This window comes from Phocoena sinus, chromosome 3 (genome assembly GCF_008692025.1).
Source record: "Phocoena sinus isolate mPhoSin1 chromosome 3, mPhoSin1.pri, whole genome shotgun sequence".
In the NCBI taxonomy this organism is placed as follows: domain Eukaryota; kingdom Metazoa; phylum Chordata; class Mammalia; order Artiodactyla; family Phocoenidae; genus Phocoena; species Phocoena sinus.
In genome coordinates, this window is record NC_045765.1 from 55362382 (window position 1) to 55379852 (window position 17471).

The 17471-nt window shown below is 50.4% G+C and overlaps 1 protein-coding gene across 1 annotated transcript in view; it reads right to left on the bottom strand.

Moving 5' to 3' along the window:
* Nucleotides 1-17471, bottom strand: part of PSD2 (pleckstrin and Sec7 domain containing 2) — a 51117-nt gene that overhangs the window by 17062 nt on the left and 16584 nt on the right. Inside the window, exons 3-7 of the mRNA XM_032629226.1 lie at nucleotides 15841-16281; nucleotides 15263-15457; nucleotides 12141-12221; nucleotides 8811-8923; nucleotides 8025-8083 (exon numbers count right to left, since the gene is read on the bottom strand). Coding sequence (XP_032485117.1) covers nucleotides 8025-8083; nucleotides 8811-8923; nucleotides 12141-12221; nucleotides 15263-15457; nucleotides 15841-16281 — 889 coding nt within the window. The remainder of the gene's footprint in view (nucleotides 1-8024; nucleotides 8084-8810; nucleotides 8924-12140; nucleotides 12222-15262; nucleotides 15458-15840; nucleotides 16282-17471) is intronic.

Consider the following 17471-nt stretch of genomic DNA (forward strand, 5'->3'; position numbering starts at 1 on the left):
AATGGTGCTGGGACAAATGTGCTGGGAAATTTGAATATCCACAGCAAAAGAATGAAGTTGGACCCTTATCTCACACCATATACAAAAAGTAACTCAAAATGGATCAAAGATCTAACGTAAGAGCCAACACTATAAAACTCTTAGAAGAAAACATAGGGCTAAATCTTCATGACCTTGTATTTAGCAATGGCTTCTTAGATATGACACCAAAAGCACAAGCAACAAAAGAAAAAATAGATAAACTGGATTGCATCAAAATTTAAAACTTTTGTGCCCCAAAAGACACTATTGAGAGAATGAAAAGACAATCTATAAAAAGGGAAAATTTTTTTCTAACCATATATCTGATAAGAGTACAGTATTTAGAATAAATAAAGAACTCTTACAACTCAACAACAAAAACACAAGCAACCCAATTAAAGAAAAGCAAAAGATTTAAATAGACATTTCTCCAAAGAAGATATACAAATGATCAATAAGCATATGAAAAGATGCTCAAGATTACTAATCATTAGGTAAATGCAGATTAAAACTATAATAAGATATAACTTGGCTATTATCAAAAAGCAGAAAATAACAAATGTTGGTAAGGAGGTAGAGAAACTGGAAACTTTGTGCACTGCTGGTGTGAATGTAAAATGGTGCAATCATTATGGAAAACAGCATGGTTTTTCTCAAAAAGTGAAAAATAACATCACCATATGATCCAGCAATACTACTTCTGGGTATATGCCCAAAAGAATTAAAAGCAGAGTCTCAAAGAAATATTTGCACACCCATGTTCATAGCAGCTCTATTCACAGTAGCCAAATGATGCATGCAGCCCAAATGCCCATGAGCAGATGAAAGGATACACAACATGTGGTATATACATACAGTGTAATAGTATTCAGCCTTAAAAAGGAAGGAAATTCTGATGCATGCTACAACATGGATGAACCTTGAGGATATTATGCTAAGTGACATAAGCCAGCCACAGAAACAAATTCTGTGTGATTCCACTTATATGAGGTATATAGAGTAGTAAAATTCACAAAGACAAAAAGTAGAATGGTGGTTGCCAAGGGCTGGGGGGCAGGGAATGGGGAGTTGTTCGATGGATACAGAGTTTCAGTTTGAGAAGATGAAAACGTTCTGAAGACTGGTTGCACAACAATGTGAATAGACTTAATACTACTGACCTATATATATAAAAATGGTGAGGATGGTAAATTTTACGTAATGCATATTTTACCACAATTTTTAACTTTTTTTCAACTTTAAATAAAAATTATAAAACCCCCCAAAATGGGCAAAGCATCAACACCTGAATAGACATTTCACCAGAGAAGATATACAAATGGCCACAAGCACATGAAAATATGCTCAATATCATTAGTCGCTAGGGAGATACAGATTAAAACCAAAATGAGATACCACTTCATACCCACTAGAACAGCTATCATTAAAAAAGAAAACAAAGAAAGAAAAGAAAAGAAGTGTTGGCAAGGAGGTGAATAAATTGAAACTGTTATACATTACTAGCAGGAATTTTAAATGGTTTAGCCACTATGGAAAATAGTTTCACAGTTTCTCAAAAAGTTAAACATAGAATTACCACAAGATGCAGCTGGTCTACTCCTAGGAATTGAAAACAGGTGTTCAAACAAAAACTTGTACACAAATGTTCAGAGTAACACTATTCACAATATCGAAATGGTAGAAACAATCCAAACATTTACTAAAAGACAAATGGATACACAAAATGTGGTATATCCATTCAATGGAATATTATTCGGCCATAAAAATAAATGAAATTATGACACATGCTATGACATGGATGAACCTTGGAAACATTACACTGAGTGAAAGAAGCCAGATACAAAAGGCTACATACTATATGATTCCATCCACATTAAATATCCAGAATAGGCAAATCCATAGAGACAGAAAACAAATTAGTGGTTGCCAGGGGCTGGAGGAAGGAGAGAATGGGGAGTGACTGCGAATGGGTATGGGGTTTCCTCTTGGGGTGATGAAAAAGTTCTGGAACAAGAGAGTGGTGATGGTTGCACACCGTGTGAATGTACTTAATTCCACTGAATTGTACACCTCAAGCTGGATAAAATGGTAAATTTATGTCTTGTATGTTTTACCATAATAAAAAAAGCATTAAGGATATACAAGATTTTTACAACACAGTTAAAAGACTTGACCTTATCAACACATAGAACATTACAACCAACAACTGCAGAATACACTTTCATCTACTAAAATCAATCTCTCTCTGGATGGGAAAGTAAGATAATCAACTGCAAAAAAGTAAAATCATATTGGGTAAATTACCTGATTTAAAATAAAATAACAACAATAACCAGGCAAAAAGACATGTACCAGAAAAGAAAAAGAAAGAGAGAAGGGAAAGGAAGGGAAGGGAAGGAAGAAAAGGAGAGAGAAAGAGAAAGGAAGGAAGGAAGGGAAAAGAAAGAAAGAAAGAAAGAAAGAAAGAAAGAAAGAAAGAAAGAAAGAAAGAAAGAAAGAAAAAAGAAAGAAAGGAAAGGAAGAAGGAAGGAAGGAAGGAAAGGAAGGAAGGAAGGAAGGAAGGAAGGAAGAAAGAAAGAAAGAAAGAAAGAAAGAAAGAAAGAAAGAAAGAAAGGAAGAAAGAAAGAAAGAAAAAGAAAGAAAGAGGAAGGAACGAAGGAAGGAAGGGAGGGAGGGAGAGAAAAAGGGAAAGAGAGAAGGAAAAGACGTGTGTCCAGAAACTCCAAAGGCGAACTGACATGGATGATTTGGGGCCTCCAAGTTCCCAGTTCCTCCCTTCCTCCCACTACCATTTGGATCAAAAGGGCCTCCCTGCTGCCTTGACCCTCAAAACTGTTCCCACAGCTTCTGTCTCCAATCAGAAAAGAGTTATGGTTGGCCTGGACACAGCCCCATTCCAAGGCCTTTTCCACTGGTCTGGTGTGACCTGCCTGCACAGCCCTGGGGTCAGAACAATCCCAGCCTGTCTTTAAGTCTCCCCCCAAGAGCAGAATCAGACAGGCCAAGAAGAAAGAAAGTAGATGTCATCCTTCAGGGCAAGGAGAGGGGCCAACTGAAAGTCCCATGGGCAGGGAAACCCTCATCACTATTTGCAAATCTAGACTAAACCTGAGTTGTACTCAGTGCTCCTTTAAAGTTTTTCTATGATGCTCAGATGGCTCTCAGATGCCATCTGAGAATGGGCAGGACCCCCTGCCCCCAGTCTTCAGAATACTATCCCAACCCCTGCATTTGTCCAGTCCTCCACCATCCAGCACCAGCCCACCTCCCCAGCACTCCCACTGCTAACCTTCAGGTAACCCAAGTTTGAGAGAAATTAAGCTTTTCTTGAAAAACAACTTATCTTTGTTTCAGCTTGAAAGCTCATGGCACAGCTTCTTCCATCCATCTCCTACCCCCTCTACTGGCCTCAGCCTAGATGCTTCTCCCTCCCTCACCCCAGCGTTCACTCCATTAACCAGTGCTAGTGACTGCACATCCAAAATACATTTTTAATAACTCTCCTTGTCTCCATCTCCAATTCTAACCCAAGCTCCCACCTTCTCTTGTCTGGAGGTTAAAATCACCCTCCTCTGGGCTTCCCTGGTGGCACGGTGGTTGAGAGTCCGCCTGCCGATGAAGGGGACACAGGTTCGTGCCCCAGTCCGGGAAGATCCCACATGCCGCGGAGAGGCTGGGCCCGTGAGCCATGGCCGCTGAGCCTGCGCGTCCGGAGCCTGTGCTCCACAACAGGACAGGCCACAACAGTGAGAGGCCCGCGTACCACAAAAAAAAAAAAAAAAATCACCCTCCTCTGACATCCTCCCCTTCCAGCTCACTCTGTCATGGGGAACGAGATATCCCTACTCCCAGCTAAGGCCACTCTCCACCTATGCTCTGTTGCTCATCTCAAGGAACGCTTCGAATTTCCCTTCTCTCTCTTGCATCATCAGTTTCTCCTTGCCTGCTTAGTGGATACTACTGACATACACACATGCCCTTGTCAGATTTGAAAGAGTTCCTCCTAGACCCCTCCAGCCAGTGGCTCATTTCAGGAGCCCACTCAAAGCCAAATATCACAAAAGAATTCTCCACATCCTCCACTTCCTCCCCTCCTATCCTCATCTCCACCCACTCCAGCCTGGCATTTGTCCTCTCCACTCCACCTAAAGTGCTGTTGTGAAGGTCTCCAATGACCTTGACCATCCAGTGATAATGACCCACCGATGGGCATTCCAACCTCAATGGTCATTTTTCTGTTGACATCTTTCTTGACCTCATGGCAGCCTTTTATGCAGTTGGCCACTCCTTTCTCCTTGAGACACTTTCTTCTCTTGGCCTCTGAGACACTGCACATTCCTGGTTTTCCTCTCATCTCCATGGCTGCTTTCAAAGCCTCTCCTGCTGCTCTGCTTGACCTTTAAATAAGGCCATGCCCTGGGACGAGGTCACCAGCCTGCCTCTCTCCCTGAGGCACTCAGCCAGTCCCGTGGCTTTCATTCCACCAGGATGACAATGACCTCCTCACCCCATCTCTCTCTTGCATCCCAGATTCGTTTATCCCACCAGCTCCTTGGCATCCCCATGTTCATGTCCAGTAGGCATCTCAAACACAATATGTCACAAATGGGACTTGAGCCCCAGCTCTCCCACTCACCACGCCCTCCACCCACCCACGGAAGCTCCTTCTACATCTCAGGAAACAGCACCCCCATCCAGCCAGATGCTGAAGCCATCCTTACTCCTCTCTTTCCCTGATCAGCCCCATCAGCGCGTCCTGTCAGGCTCACCCTCAACTGGTCTCCGTCATCTGTCCCTTCTCTCCATGTTCACTGCCCTGTCTGCCCCAGCCACCATCATCTCCCACCTGGACTCCAACAACAGCCACTATGGACAGTTTTACTGTCCACCAAAAGTTAAACATAGAATTACCATCAGACCCAGCAATCCACTACTTAGGTACACACTCAAAAGAATTAAAAACAGGTGCTCAAACAAATACTTATGCTAAGTAAAACCAGTCAGACAGAGAAAGACAAACGCTATATAATATCACTTATATGTGGAATCTAAACAATACAACAAATCAGTGAATAAAACAAAAAAGAAGCAGACTCACAGATATAGAGAACAAACCAGTGATTACCAGGAAGGGCAAGGGGCAATATACGGTAGGAAGAAAAAGGGTTATTATGAGATTATATGAAATCATGTGTGTGAAACTTTTGAAAATTGTAAAGTACTATAGAACTTAAAGAATTTTTCATTCAATTAAAAAATTAAAATAAAAATTTTAATTTTTAGATTTTTAAAAACCTGTACATATATGTTCATAGCACTGTTCACAATAGCCAAAAGGTGGAAACCAGCCCCACTGGTCCTTCTGCCTGGAAGGCTTTGTCCCTGGTCTTTCCATGGCTGGCTGCTGCTCACCCTCCAGGTCTCTGCCCCAACCGTGCCTCCTCTGAGACACCTTCCCTGACCCCCAGTCCAGCCCCAACACACCCTCCTGTTTATTCCCTTCACAGACCTATCACTACTTTAATCACTTGTTTACTTCTTTATTTTCTATCTCCTCTAACTAGAAGGTAGGCATCCTGAGGCAGGGGTTCTCTTTCCTGCTTTTTATGGAACACAGAAGGTGCTGAGCCCCTAGAGTCCAAACGCCCCTCCTACAGAAAGTCCTCCAGATTCCTCCACCAGGCTGTGTCTATCTGAAGAGGGTGCACCTACTCCATCTGCCAGCCCCTGTACTGCCTCCTGCTCTGACCAGAGCTATTTCTGGGGGCCCTAGCAGGCCCCACATTCCTGAGATCCCCACCTTCCACCAGACACTCAGTCTCTGTCAAAGAGCAGAAGAATGAGAGCGGGAAGGGAGGGGGAAAAGAACAAAGCAGGTGATGCCACTTCCGTTGGGGTCCTTTGGAAAGCTCACAGTAACTGCAACAACCCAGCCCCGGGCTAAGCACTTTCCAAGTGCTGTCTCCTTAAGTCTTACAGGGACTTTCTGATGGGGAAACTGAGGTTTAGGGAAGTAAATAACTCACTCCAGGTCACAAGCTACTGTGTGGAGAAATACAGAGGACTCCAACCCAGAACGCTTGCTTTTGATGTTTTGCAATGCTGCCTCAAGAGAGAGACAGGATCCTCAATGTCTGTTGGCTGCAAATATGAACAATCCTGCCCCACCCGCTTTTGATCTACGAAGGTGGTGATGTTTCTCTTCAGCTGTGGGCATTAAGGTGGTGCCACGGGCAGCTAAGTCCCACCAAGCTCGAGAGTATTCTCGACCCGGGGTTCACTGACTGCTGCCCTTGTTAGCAGCTCTCAACCAGGGGGAGAGGCATCCAGGGCTGGCAAAGGAGTGACTGGGTCCTGAGATGGCCCTCGGCCCCGCCAAGGGTGGGGATGGGGAGACGAGGAGTGTGCTTAAAGCTCCTTTTAAGGTAAGCCAGCAACACCTGCTCTCCGTAAACAAACAGTAAGCAGTCTTGGGAGAACGTCAACCCGTTAATGGGCATTTGCTCTGGTGATATTCCCATGGAATACACACATCTTCTCTCCTGTTCCACACCCAGGCTGACAGCCCAGGCGGACATAACCAAAGTTGTCACACAACTACTCTTCGTGCCAAGGTCAGCGAGGCTCTCACCCTCCCCAGGCCAGGTACCCCAGTGTGCCCACGCTTGCTCAGGCTGCCATGAGGCGGGGCACTTCACCTTCTTGATCTTCCAGGGATCTACAGGCTGGGGCTTTGGGCTCTCCATTATTTAAATTTTAATATTAATAATACATATGATTATTATTATTACTGTGCAATAATATTATAATATTAGTGTAATATATTGCTATAATACGTTGTATAAAATAATACATTATACTATTATTATAATATATTGTTATAATATATTGTTATAATGTATAATATCATATCATAATATTATTCATAATAATATTAAATAATAAATCCTTACTAAGCGCCAGACCCTGACACTTGGTGATACCTCCCTCCCTCAGGCCTCCCCAGGACGCTATGGGCGAAATCATTATTTCCACCTCACAGATGTAGAACCTGAGACGCAGAGAAGGCTAGTGTCTTGCCCAGGGTCACAGAGGTACCACCCGGAGGCAAGAGTAGGATCTGAAGTTGGACCTATCCCAGGTCTTTCTTCCACCCTACATGTCCTGGACTTTCCTGGTTAACTTTGGAACCAGATGTGCTGGGCTGTTTTTCCCATGAGTCACTGAAATATCCCCAACCCAACAGAGGGGCTCTGACCACCATGGGGTGAGCAATGACAGGGCAGTGATCAGTGGGCCAGATGGGGTGATGGGGGACACAGAAGGGGAACATGGAGATGGGGTCTAGGCTGACAGGGCATGCAGACCACCATCTACACTTACCACCTGAGAGAGGGCAAGAGAGCCCAAAGGGGGCGGGGGGGGTCCCCGGAGCAGAGAAAGGAAAGAAGAAGGAATTATTGAGCCACGAGCAGCACTGAGATGCCCAGATCCCAGACCAGACACAGGCTCACAGCCCGGGGCACCCACCTATCACTTCTCTGTTTGCCTAGTCGGGGCGGGGAGGTGAGGGGTGCATGGCGAGAATGCCTCTTGAGGGCAATCTACCAGTTGACCGAAGGGGCTGCCTGGGGCATGGCACTTCAACAGGGCTGCACTCAGGCTTACAGCACAACGGGTAGGAAGAACATGTGATCTTTTAGCAATGTCTGGCATGGACACGGCTAGGGGCACATATCTTATTTAGCACATCCTAAATTCCCATGTTCCTCAGCTGTTCTTACTGCCCTGCTTGGGGGCAGGGACCCAGGCAGATCTCAAGTGGATAAAACTAGGGCAGAGCCAAGTCTAGAAGCCAAGCTGCCCAACTCCCAGGTCTGTTAAAGAAACACTGGCCAGTGAGCAGGAGGTCTCGGGAAGGGGGCTGGAGAAAGGACCGGCCCTTGGATAACTCGGGATGAATCAGTGAGAGGACACACCCACTCCCTGCCTCCCCAACTCACATGTCCGTGCAGGTCCGTGTTGAGAAGCATCAGGGCACAGGTGAGCGTGTGGATCCCATCTAAATCAGAGATGGTGGCACCCTCAGCATGAGCACCCAGCTCTTTCCCAACCCCAGGCTCCCACCTGCCTCCTGTCACAGCCAGCCTGGAGGCCTTGGAGACAAGAAGAAGCCAGCCACCTGCCAACCATACATCAGGGCCCAGGGCCTGCGTGATGCTCTGTGTCCCACCCCCATTACAGCATCAGAGTCACTCACTCGCCCCAGGTCAGGACCAACCCCTCCCTCAGAGGTGACCAGACCACCCTGGGCCTGTTCTAGCCCAGATTCCTGCCTGCTGTGGCCAAACTCACCTTGAATCTCAGACCCAGGAATGGCTCTGGGTCCTGGGCTATATCCCTTCCATGGCCCGTGTCTCCTCTAATAACCAGCCTAGTTCCCCAGTTCCTGGGACTCAGGTCCATCCACAGGACAAGTCCTGCACTTAAGAGGACCCCAACCCAGACTTCCACACCAGGACTCCCACCACACCAACAATCAGCATTGCAACAGGGCACCACCGAGAATGAAGACCCAAAGGACTGACTCCAGGATGGAGGACTTTCAGGCACAGGGAGTGACAACGGGCGGGGCAGCTGGGAGGTTCCTTTTCCAGCAGACAGTCCCCATGCCACCTGCCATTGTTCATTCACTGATGCTTCTTGAGCGGGACAGAAGTGGCAGGTGGACCAGAGGTAGGAAGAAGCCAGGGCCCGGGTGGGGGGCAGGGGAGTGAGGCGAGGCGTACCTTCCGAAGTGCTGTCGTCAGGGTTGCACTGGCAGTACCGGCGGGAGAAGTGCGTAAGGACCCGCTCACGCTCCTGTGTCTCCCCCATCAGCGGAAAGGCCTTCAGGAAGGTTCTGGAGGGTAATGCAAGGATGCTGAGGGCCTCCAAGAGCCCCTGAGTCAGTCTGAATCCTCACTCAGGGTAGGACCCCCACACACACACACCACCCAAACCTGCCCAAGGGGGCTGAGGCCCCAGAGCCCCAGCATCTGAGCCCAGGGAGGCACCCTGACCCCCATAATGGCCTCTGGAGTGTGGAGTTTCAGCCCTCATCACCCTCCAGGGCCCTTCTGGAAGGATGCAGGGGCCAGATTGTGAAGAGCAAAGGCAGACGAACACCTCAGTGCCAGCATCCGCTCCACTCCTGGCTCCCTCCTCCATGGTTGGGCCATCCACGCCGCTCCTCAGACCGCTCTCCCTCAGCCATTCCCACTCCTCACTTGAGGCGCTACCAGCTGAGCCCCAGGCCCAACCTTGGCCTCCCTCACTCCCCCCACCCCAAGTCTGAGCCTCCTCTGCTGGGCAGCTCTGAGTCCCTCTCAAGGCCAAATTCAAAGGTCACCAGCTCTCAGAAGTCCCTGGCAGAGTATGCCAAAACCAGAGGGGCTGGGAGATGGGGCTGGGGTCCCTCACCTGCGGCATAGGCACACCCCTTCTTGGGAAGGGAAACAGCAAGCTGAGACATTGTGGGCCTCTATCCATCCTGGGTTCAATGAGACTAATTTGTCCCTGATTTTGCCACAGTTCACTTGGTTTCTGTAATGCTCACTTTGCTTTATCCTCTCTCAAGCTACTTCTAAGGCACCCTGGGACCTGTGAGCCCCATTCTGGCCAATCTTTACCCTTGGAGGCTTCCCAAGGCTTCCAAAACTGCAGACCACTCTCTAATTCAATCCCGATCAATCAACTGCTGTATAAAAACACTCCATCCGCCATCTAGGCTTCCTCCTTTCCCTGCTTCTCCTGTTCCGCGTTCTCTTCCCTGCATCTGGCCCCTCCCTCTTCTCCTCATACTCCACTAGGACTTTCTAAAACCCATCCCCCATCCCAACCGTAGCCTATCCTACCTGGGAGTCATCCATCCCAGCTCCGGCTCCCCAGCCCAAACACCCCTTCCTCAGGGGTCTTCACCAAGCTCCGGTTAAACTCAGGTTTCCCCCCAGGATCAGCCTCATTACTGCCCACCCTCTCCCCTGCATCTTGGAACCACGGGCCTGTCTGTTGTATCCTCTGTGCTTCTCACACCAATCATTCCTCTGCCTCACAGCCCAACTTCAGGCCTCGTCCTCTCCCACCTGACCCTCTTCAGAAGCCTCTGGATCAAAGGCCATACCAGCACACTGCTGCCAGCACTGCCTCCCAGAATACTGCTTCACACCCAGTACCTTCTGGGGCTCCCCAGGGCCTGCAGAGTCGAGCCTCAATCTATTGGGCTGGATATACAAGGTCCTCCCTCCCACCCAGCACTCATGCCTCTGATTGCGAGCCCAACCCACCGAACACCTTCTCCACCCGATCACCCAGTGTGAAAATTCAGACTCAGCTCAGGATAGAGTAGCTTGCAGTCGACCAACACTTCCGCTGAGAACAATGAGAAAAGCCAGACAAAATACATCTCTCTTACGCTATCAGAAAACTGCTGACGCAGCAAACACCAATAGGACCAAGATTCTGGAGAGGAGAGAACTGGGGAGAGGTGGGCTGATCTGCAGCTGCTTTCTCCCCGGGGACACTGCCAATCACGGGCACAGACAAGAGGCAGAACAATTAGTGGCTTCACGGAGCTGGAGAGACAAACTGGGAGACTTGAGGGGCTGTAAACATGTGGCCAGTTCTCCCTGTGAGATATCTACCAAAACCTAAAGATGTAATGGGTAGGAAGGCCTCTCTGAGAAGTAGAGGGATTTGGTTTTTTGACAGTCTCGCCGCAACGAGGAGACAAAATTAGGATTTAGAACCAACCAAAGGGAGAGGCCCCAGTGAACACACCACGCTCTCAGTGGAAAGCCCTGCGGCCTTCACCCTGTGATCGGGGTGAATCCTGAGCCTTACCAAACTTCAGGGCTGCCTCTCCTCAGCTCAGCCCTGAATGGATTAGGACTGCGCCTCCCTGCCCTCCTCTAACTGCCTAGCAAGGGACAAGGTAAACCCTCTCTGGAGGAACACATAATGATCTAGAGCCACTGTAATTCTATACAAAACGTACAGCATCTAATAAAAAAATTACTAAGCACACAGAGAAATAGGATATAAGATGGAAAGCCAAGAGAGAAACAATAGAAACAGACACAGGTGATGCAGATATCGGGGTAAAAGCAGACAAGGACTTTCAAATAACTGCGACTAATATGTTCAAAGAAAGAGAGGGAAAGATGGGGAAAGTAAGTAGAAAATAAATCAAAAGATGAAGAATTCCCCCCAGAGAATTAAAACCTACCCAAAAAAATGTTTAATAAAATGAAATTTCCAGAACTGAAAAATAAAACAATAGAAAGTGAAAACTCAGTAAATGGGGCTAACAGCATATGAGACACAGAGAAAGGGTAAGTGAACTGGAAGCAGGTCAATAGAAAATATCCCAACTGAAACAGAGAAAAAAGAAGGGGAAATAAAGTTTTTAAAAGTGTGAGAGGCACGTAGGAGGTGAACAGATCTAACATACATGGGACCACCCACACCTCAGCTCAGAGACCGCTGCCCCTCCCCAGGAGGGCTCTGGCCTAGGGTCTCCCTACTGGCCGTGCCGCCGGGTCCGCTGGACACTGGGCTGCATCTTCCCATTCCCGCCCTCTGCTCCCTGGGGCCTGCACCTGCCCCTCCTGAGGGCCACTCCCCAGGTCCAAACACCAACAGGACCTGAGGGCAAATTCCATTTTGGCTATCTCCTCCCTCAGTGACTGTGGGGAACTGGCCCACAGTTTCTCCACAAGTAAATGGGATGATACCGCCTACCTTACAGGGGGGTTGCTAAGATGCAGTCAGCAGGGTGTGTAAAGGGTACATCTTGCAGACAGGAAGTGCTCAGTACAGGCAAGCCTTTTGGCCCTTTCCCCTCCTGAAGAGTCACGACTGCATTCCCACCTTCATATTTTCAGCGCCCACCGCAGAGCCAGCACTCACTGAGTCTCTGCATTGCTGCTGCTCTCATGACCCCTTCCCCTCAGCCTCCCCAGAGGGGTCAAGAGACTTGTCCAAGGTCTTGCACAGCGAGTTTACAGTAGAGCTGGCAGGAGAATCCAGATGTGTGGCTGTATCGCCTGTGGGCACTATCCCATCCCAGCCCCACTGACCTGAGTGCTCGGTCCAGAGTCAGGCCCGAGAAGTCAAAGAAGCTGAGGTACTCCCCGGCCACCAGCCTGCTGAACTCGTTGCTGCCAGGAGAGCAGGGGTTATCCATTAGAAGCAGGGCATAGCAAGCAGCGGGGGTTCGTGGCAGTGGGCCCCTGGGGATGCTGACCCACCCACCCAGACCTGCCCGTTCCTCTGCTGTCTCCCTGCTGGCCGGTTGGGCTCTGACAGTTCAACCTTGGGCCAGGAGGTGGGGGAGTCAGGAAAGCTTCCTAGAGGAGGTGATGTCTCATCCAATACCTTCAGGAAAGGAAGAGCCACCCACGTGAAGGGAGTAGGAGGTGAGATGATACACAGTGTCCGCAGTAGGGGAAACTGTCCAAGAAGCTACCAGCAGGGCCATGTGGCCGGGGCTGGAGAGCAGGAATGGGGGCAGCAAGAGATAAGGCAGGGAACCGGGCCTGAGGGCCGAGGCAAGGACTGGGACTTGATCTGGAAGAGTTTGAAGCAGGGAAGGGGTGAGTGAGATGGCCAGACCTGTATTTGGAACACTGCCTGTGGAGTGGAGGCCCACGGGGGTAGGAGCTGTCCACGAGAGACATGGAAGGGGTGGGGGGGAGGGATGTTTGGGTGGCAGAATCCATAGGACGTGGAGAGGGATGGAGTGGGTGTGGGGCATGACAGAGAGGGTGGCCCCTGGGGTGATGCCCAGAGCCCAGGACAACAGGTAGAGCTAGAAGCACCCATGTGAGAGTCATCAGCCCTTAACTGGTGACTAACAACTCAGTAGGAAGGGGGATGAGCACATGTGAGAGGAGGGGGCACAGACAGGCCAGCAGATCCAGGTCAGAGATCTGAGGAGAACCCCTGTCAGTGTGAGCTGAGGGAAGAGATAGCCAGAGAAGGAGACAGACAAACAGCAGCCCGAGAGGTAGGGGTATGCTGTCCTGAGGGCCAAGGAAGAGAGTGTTTCAAAACTGGAGTGATGAATTCTTGCCAAAAAACAGAGCTTATTTCCACCTGAATACAATCAAGCCCCGAGCTCTCCCTCCTGTTTACAGAAACATGTGAAGTAACACCATGAGGACACCAAATCCAAAACGTGGAAAGTTCTTCCGGACAAATGACTCCGTTTCTTCAACAAATACATGGCATTACAGAAAGGAGGGGGACTGGCAACTGCTGTTGGCTACAAGAGGCCTAAGAGATATATTGGCCAAATGTAATGTATGTACCTTATTTGCATCCTGATTTGAACAAACATTTTTGAGACAACCAGAGAAAACTAAGCATAGACCAAATGTTAGAGATACTAAGGAATTTTTGTTAACTTTGTCAGAAATTATAATGGAATTATGACTGTCTAAAAAAATACCCTAGTCAGAGACACATACTAAATATTTATGGATCATATGATAGAGAGTCTGAAATATGCTTTAAAATATTCTAGCAAATGTGAGGGGAAGAAGCTGTGGGGGAAATAGATCAAACAAGAATAGAAAAATATTGATAACTTTGAAGCTGAGTAATGGGTACATGGAAGTTTAAGAAGTTACTTTCTCTGCCTTTGTGTATGCTTGAAATTTTCATAATAAAAAGCTTAATTAAAGAAAAAGAAAGGGGCTTCCCTGGTGGCGCAGTGGTTGAGAGTCCACCTGCCGATGCGGGGGCAGTGGGTTCGCGCCCCGGTCTGGGAAGATCCTACATGCCACGGAGCAGCTGGGCCTCTGAGCCATGGCCGCTGAGCCTGCGCGTCCGGAGCCTGTGCTCCGCAACGCGAGAGGCCACAACAGTGAGAGGCCCGCGTACCACAAAAAAGAAAAAAAAAAGAAAAGAAAAAGAAAGCAGTGACCGGTGTGTCAAGGCTGTTGAAGGGGAGAAAGTTGAGGCCCAGTAGCAGACACCGGATTCAAAGACACCAGGCCGCCACTGACTCTAGTAAGAGGGGCTTGTGAAGGGCCCCTCCAGGGGAAGAAGCCAACGTGGAGGCACTGAATGTGCAGAAGGGGAGGGGACAGAGGCCATCCAGAGCAGAGAATAGAATTTTGGCTGTGAAGAGGCTGGGGGAGGAAGTACGATTTGAGGAAGGATTTTTGTTTCAGATGGGAAAGAGTTAAGCACAATTAAATGCTGATGGGAAAACTCTTGTAGAGGGAGTGACTGAAAAGACAGGGGAGGGTGGGGATCAACCGTGATGAAGGAGGATGTCATTAGGTTCGGGGACTATAGCCCAGTGGGAGAGGTAAGGGTGTGGGTGATGCAATTTTTGGGGAGGCCCAGGGCAGGAGTGCCCTGGAGGCAACGGAGGGTGGAGGAGTCAGGAGGGAGGGAGAAGGGGGGTTCCTCAGGACTTCCCTGTGGCCTAAGCCCCAGTCAGCTCTGACTTGGGATCTAGAGTCTGGGCTGCCTCTCTTAGCCTGGGAGCAGCTCTCTCCAGAGGCCCGGCCTGCTTCTGTGCATCTTGAAGGCTTATGTGGGTGTTGGGGGTCCTTTGGATGGCCAGGCAGGAAGGACAAGGCAGGTGGACATGCTGCTGGCCGGACCTGCTCAGGACACACCAGCTGACTTCACAGCTGACTGTCCCCTACCCCTCAGGACTTCAACCTGGCTAGTTCCCTTCCCCCAAGTCCAAAGACCGGGGCTTGTGCTTTGGTGGCTCCCGCCCCTTCAGCTGGTCCCAACAGACACACAGTGAATGGGGCTTAATAAGGGCCAGGATCCCCTTCCCCAGCTCCTGGGTCCTCCGAGGTCCCAGCCAGGCCCAGGTTCCCCTCCCTCCTTGGCCCCATTAGGTGGCCCACCAGCCTCTGCCCGGCTGCTCTGTCCTCACTACCATCCACCACGGCCCCATAACCACGTGCCACATGCCACTCCCCCAGCCCCGAGGGGCCGCCCTGCCACACCTCTCCTCCCTCAGAGCCGGGGGCGCCCTCGCCCAGGCAGCCCAGAAAGGAAATAGATTTAGGGCAAGGCCCGGAATGAGGTCAGTGGCAGGAGGAAAAGTTCTTGGGGACTGTTGGGAGCCCCTAGAACCAGGCCCCCCGGACAGCAGCCACCCACACCCCGCCCTGGGCCGAGGAAGACACCGGGTTTGCCTGGGGTGGGGGTGCGGAGATGAGCTCACTTCTTGCCCAGCTGCCGGGCAACATCGCAACGCTGGAAGCCCTCCAGGTGGTAGAGGCGGCGTGCCAGCCGGCGGGCAGCTTCACTCACGCCCTGGCCCCCGTTGGCCAGTGGGTCTGCGCTGCCAGGCTCCAGCCCCTCCGAGCTGCTCAGCTCTGAGTCTGAGTCCGAAAGGCCGTCCTTCAGGCTGGGGTCGCTGCGGAGGGAAGGTGGGGTTGGGGAGGAGGGGGTCAGAAGCCATGGTTGGGGGCTGGAAGGTCTCCCCAGGCCTCTGAAAATCCAGGGGTCAGACCAGGGAAAGAAGCTCCACTGCATCGGGACAGAATCAAGTCAGACTTTTAGAAAAGTCCTCAAAGGATATAATTAGATGATCAGCTCCCTGACCCCACCTTGGCTAGAAAGGCCTGGAAGGGCAGAATGGAACCTCAGGCTAGGGGTGCAGAGGGTAGGCACGATGACCTTGCAAAGGGCTGTTCACTCCAGACCCCCGGATGTCCTAACTTGCTGTGCCTCCTCTGGGTCTCAGTTTCCCCATCTGCTCAATGGTTCTCTTGGCTCCCAGCCTGGGCCCTGCCTCACCTGGCCGAGTTCAGCAACTTGTCCATGTCTTCCTCCTCGTCTTCCTCGTCCCCGCCTGGGCCCGGGGGTCCATCTTCATGGAAGCCATTGGGCACGGCCGTGAGAGACAGGTGGCTCAGGACATTCTCGGAGCGGCTGCCAGAGATGGAGCGCCGCAGGGGGCTGCCCAGCTCCCCATCACCGCCAGCTGCCCCCATGTTCCCCTCGGACCCCATGTCCTCAGTGCCCAAGCCAGCCCCTGGCTCAGGGCTATCCCGGGCCCGCTGCTGGATGAGGGGCGTGAGGGGGGCCTCGAAGCTGACGCAGCTGTCGCTCTCATCTGTGAGGCTCAGCACATCGAGGGAGTCCAGGCTGCTGTACTGTGTGCTCCGCAGCAGCTCTGACTCCACAATCTTCTCAAATGTGGCGCTGAAGCCGTCCCGCACATCTGGTTCTCCTGGCCTGTGGGATGCGAGGACCAGTCACCATCCTGCCAGGTGTCCCCCTTACAGGTGCTAGGATGGCACCAATCCATGTCTGGGAGCTCCCTGGGGGCAGGGAGTGGGCACGGACCGTGTCCTGTTTGTTCTTTCTGCCAACGCTTGCTGAGCACTAGGTGCCAGATGCTGGTCTGGGTACCAGGGCACAGCAGTGAAAGGACAGGCGTGGTCCTGGCGCCCCTGCCCACCGTGCCTGGCCCACAGTGGGCATCACTGAGTTAAATGAATGAATGTGAGACTCTCCCTCAGCCTGGCCTGGGAAGGGGGTGGGGGCCTGCTTCCTCCAGGCTCCCCATCACAGCTAGTGTCACACAGGGTCATAATTTTGCTGTCCCCACAACCTGGGTGGTTCTTAGCCTGGCTGCCACATTCTAGCTCTCAGGGCTTGACTTTAATGTCACCTCCTCAGAGAGACTGCAGGAGGCAGGCCCACACCACCCAACACACTGGCCCCTCAGTAGTGTCCATCCTCAGGGTACCTCTTCATTTCCTCCCAGCCCCTCTCAGCGTGTAGTATTCTGTTTGTTCCCCTGTTTACACCTGTTTACCCCCACCCACACACAAGGCCAGGAAGCACCCAGCACACAGTAAGTCCTCTAAACCCTGCTGAGTGGTGCACTGGGTGAATGGACAGATGCCTACCAGCCCCACAGCCCACTACACTGCCTAAGCCCTTGCAGAGCCCTGTGCTGCCCCCAAAAAAGGCCTTTGCACCAGTGGTTCCCTCTGCCCAGAGTGCTCTTTCCTCAGGCTGAAGTCTTCCTTTCGCATACCTTTCTCACCCTGACTGCCCTATTTATAACTAGGACCTGCCCCCAAACACCCCAGCCCCTTTTTCTTGCTTTATTTTTTCCAAGGCACTTGTCGCCTTCCAACATACTATGTAATTATCTATTATTTTTATGACACATTATCTGTCCCCTCACTAGACCATAAGCTCCATGAAAGTAGGAATTTTTGTATATTCTGTTCACTGATGTAGCCCCAGCACCTAAAATCGAGCATCACACATAGATGAACCGAGGCCTCTTATCCACTGGGGAGATGCACAAGTAAGCAGGGAAAACAGGCAAGGAAGAGGACTAAAAGAGATAAAAATAGAGAAAACGAGAGAGAAGAGAAATAAGAGAGAGATAAGAAAGAAACAGAGAA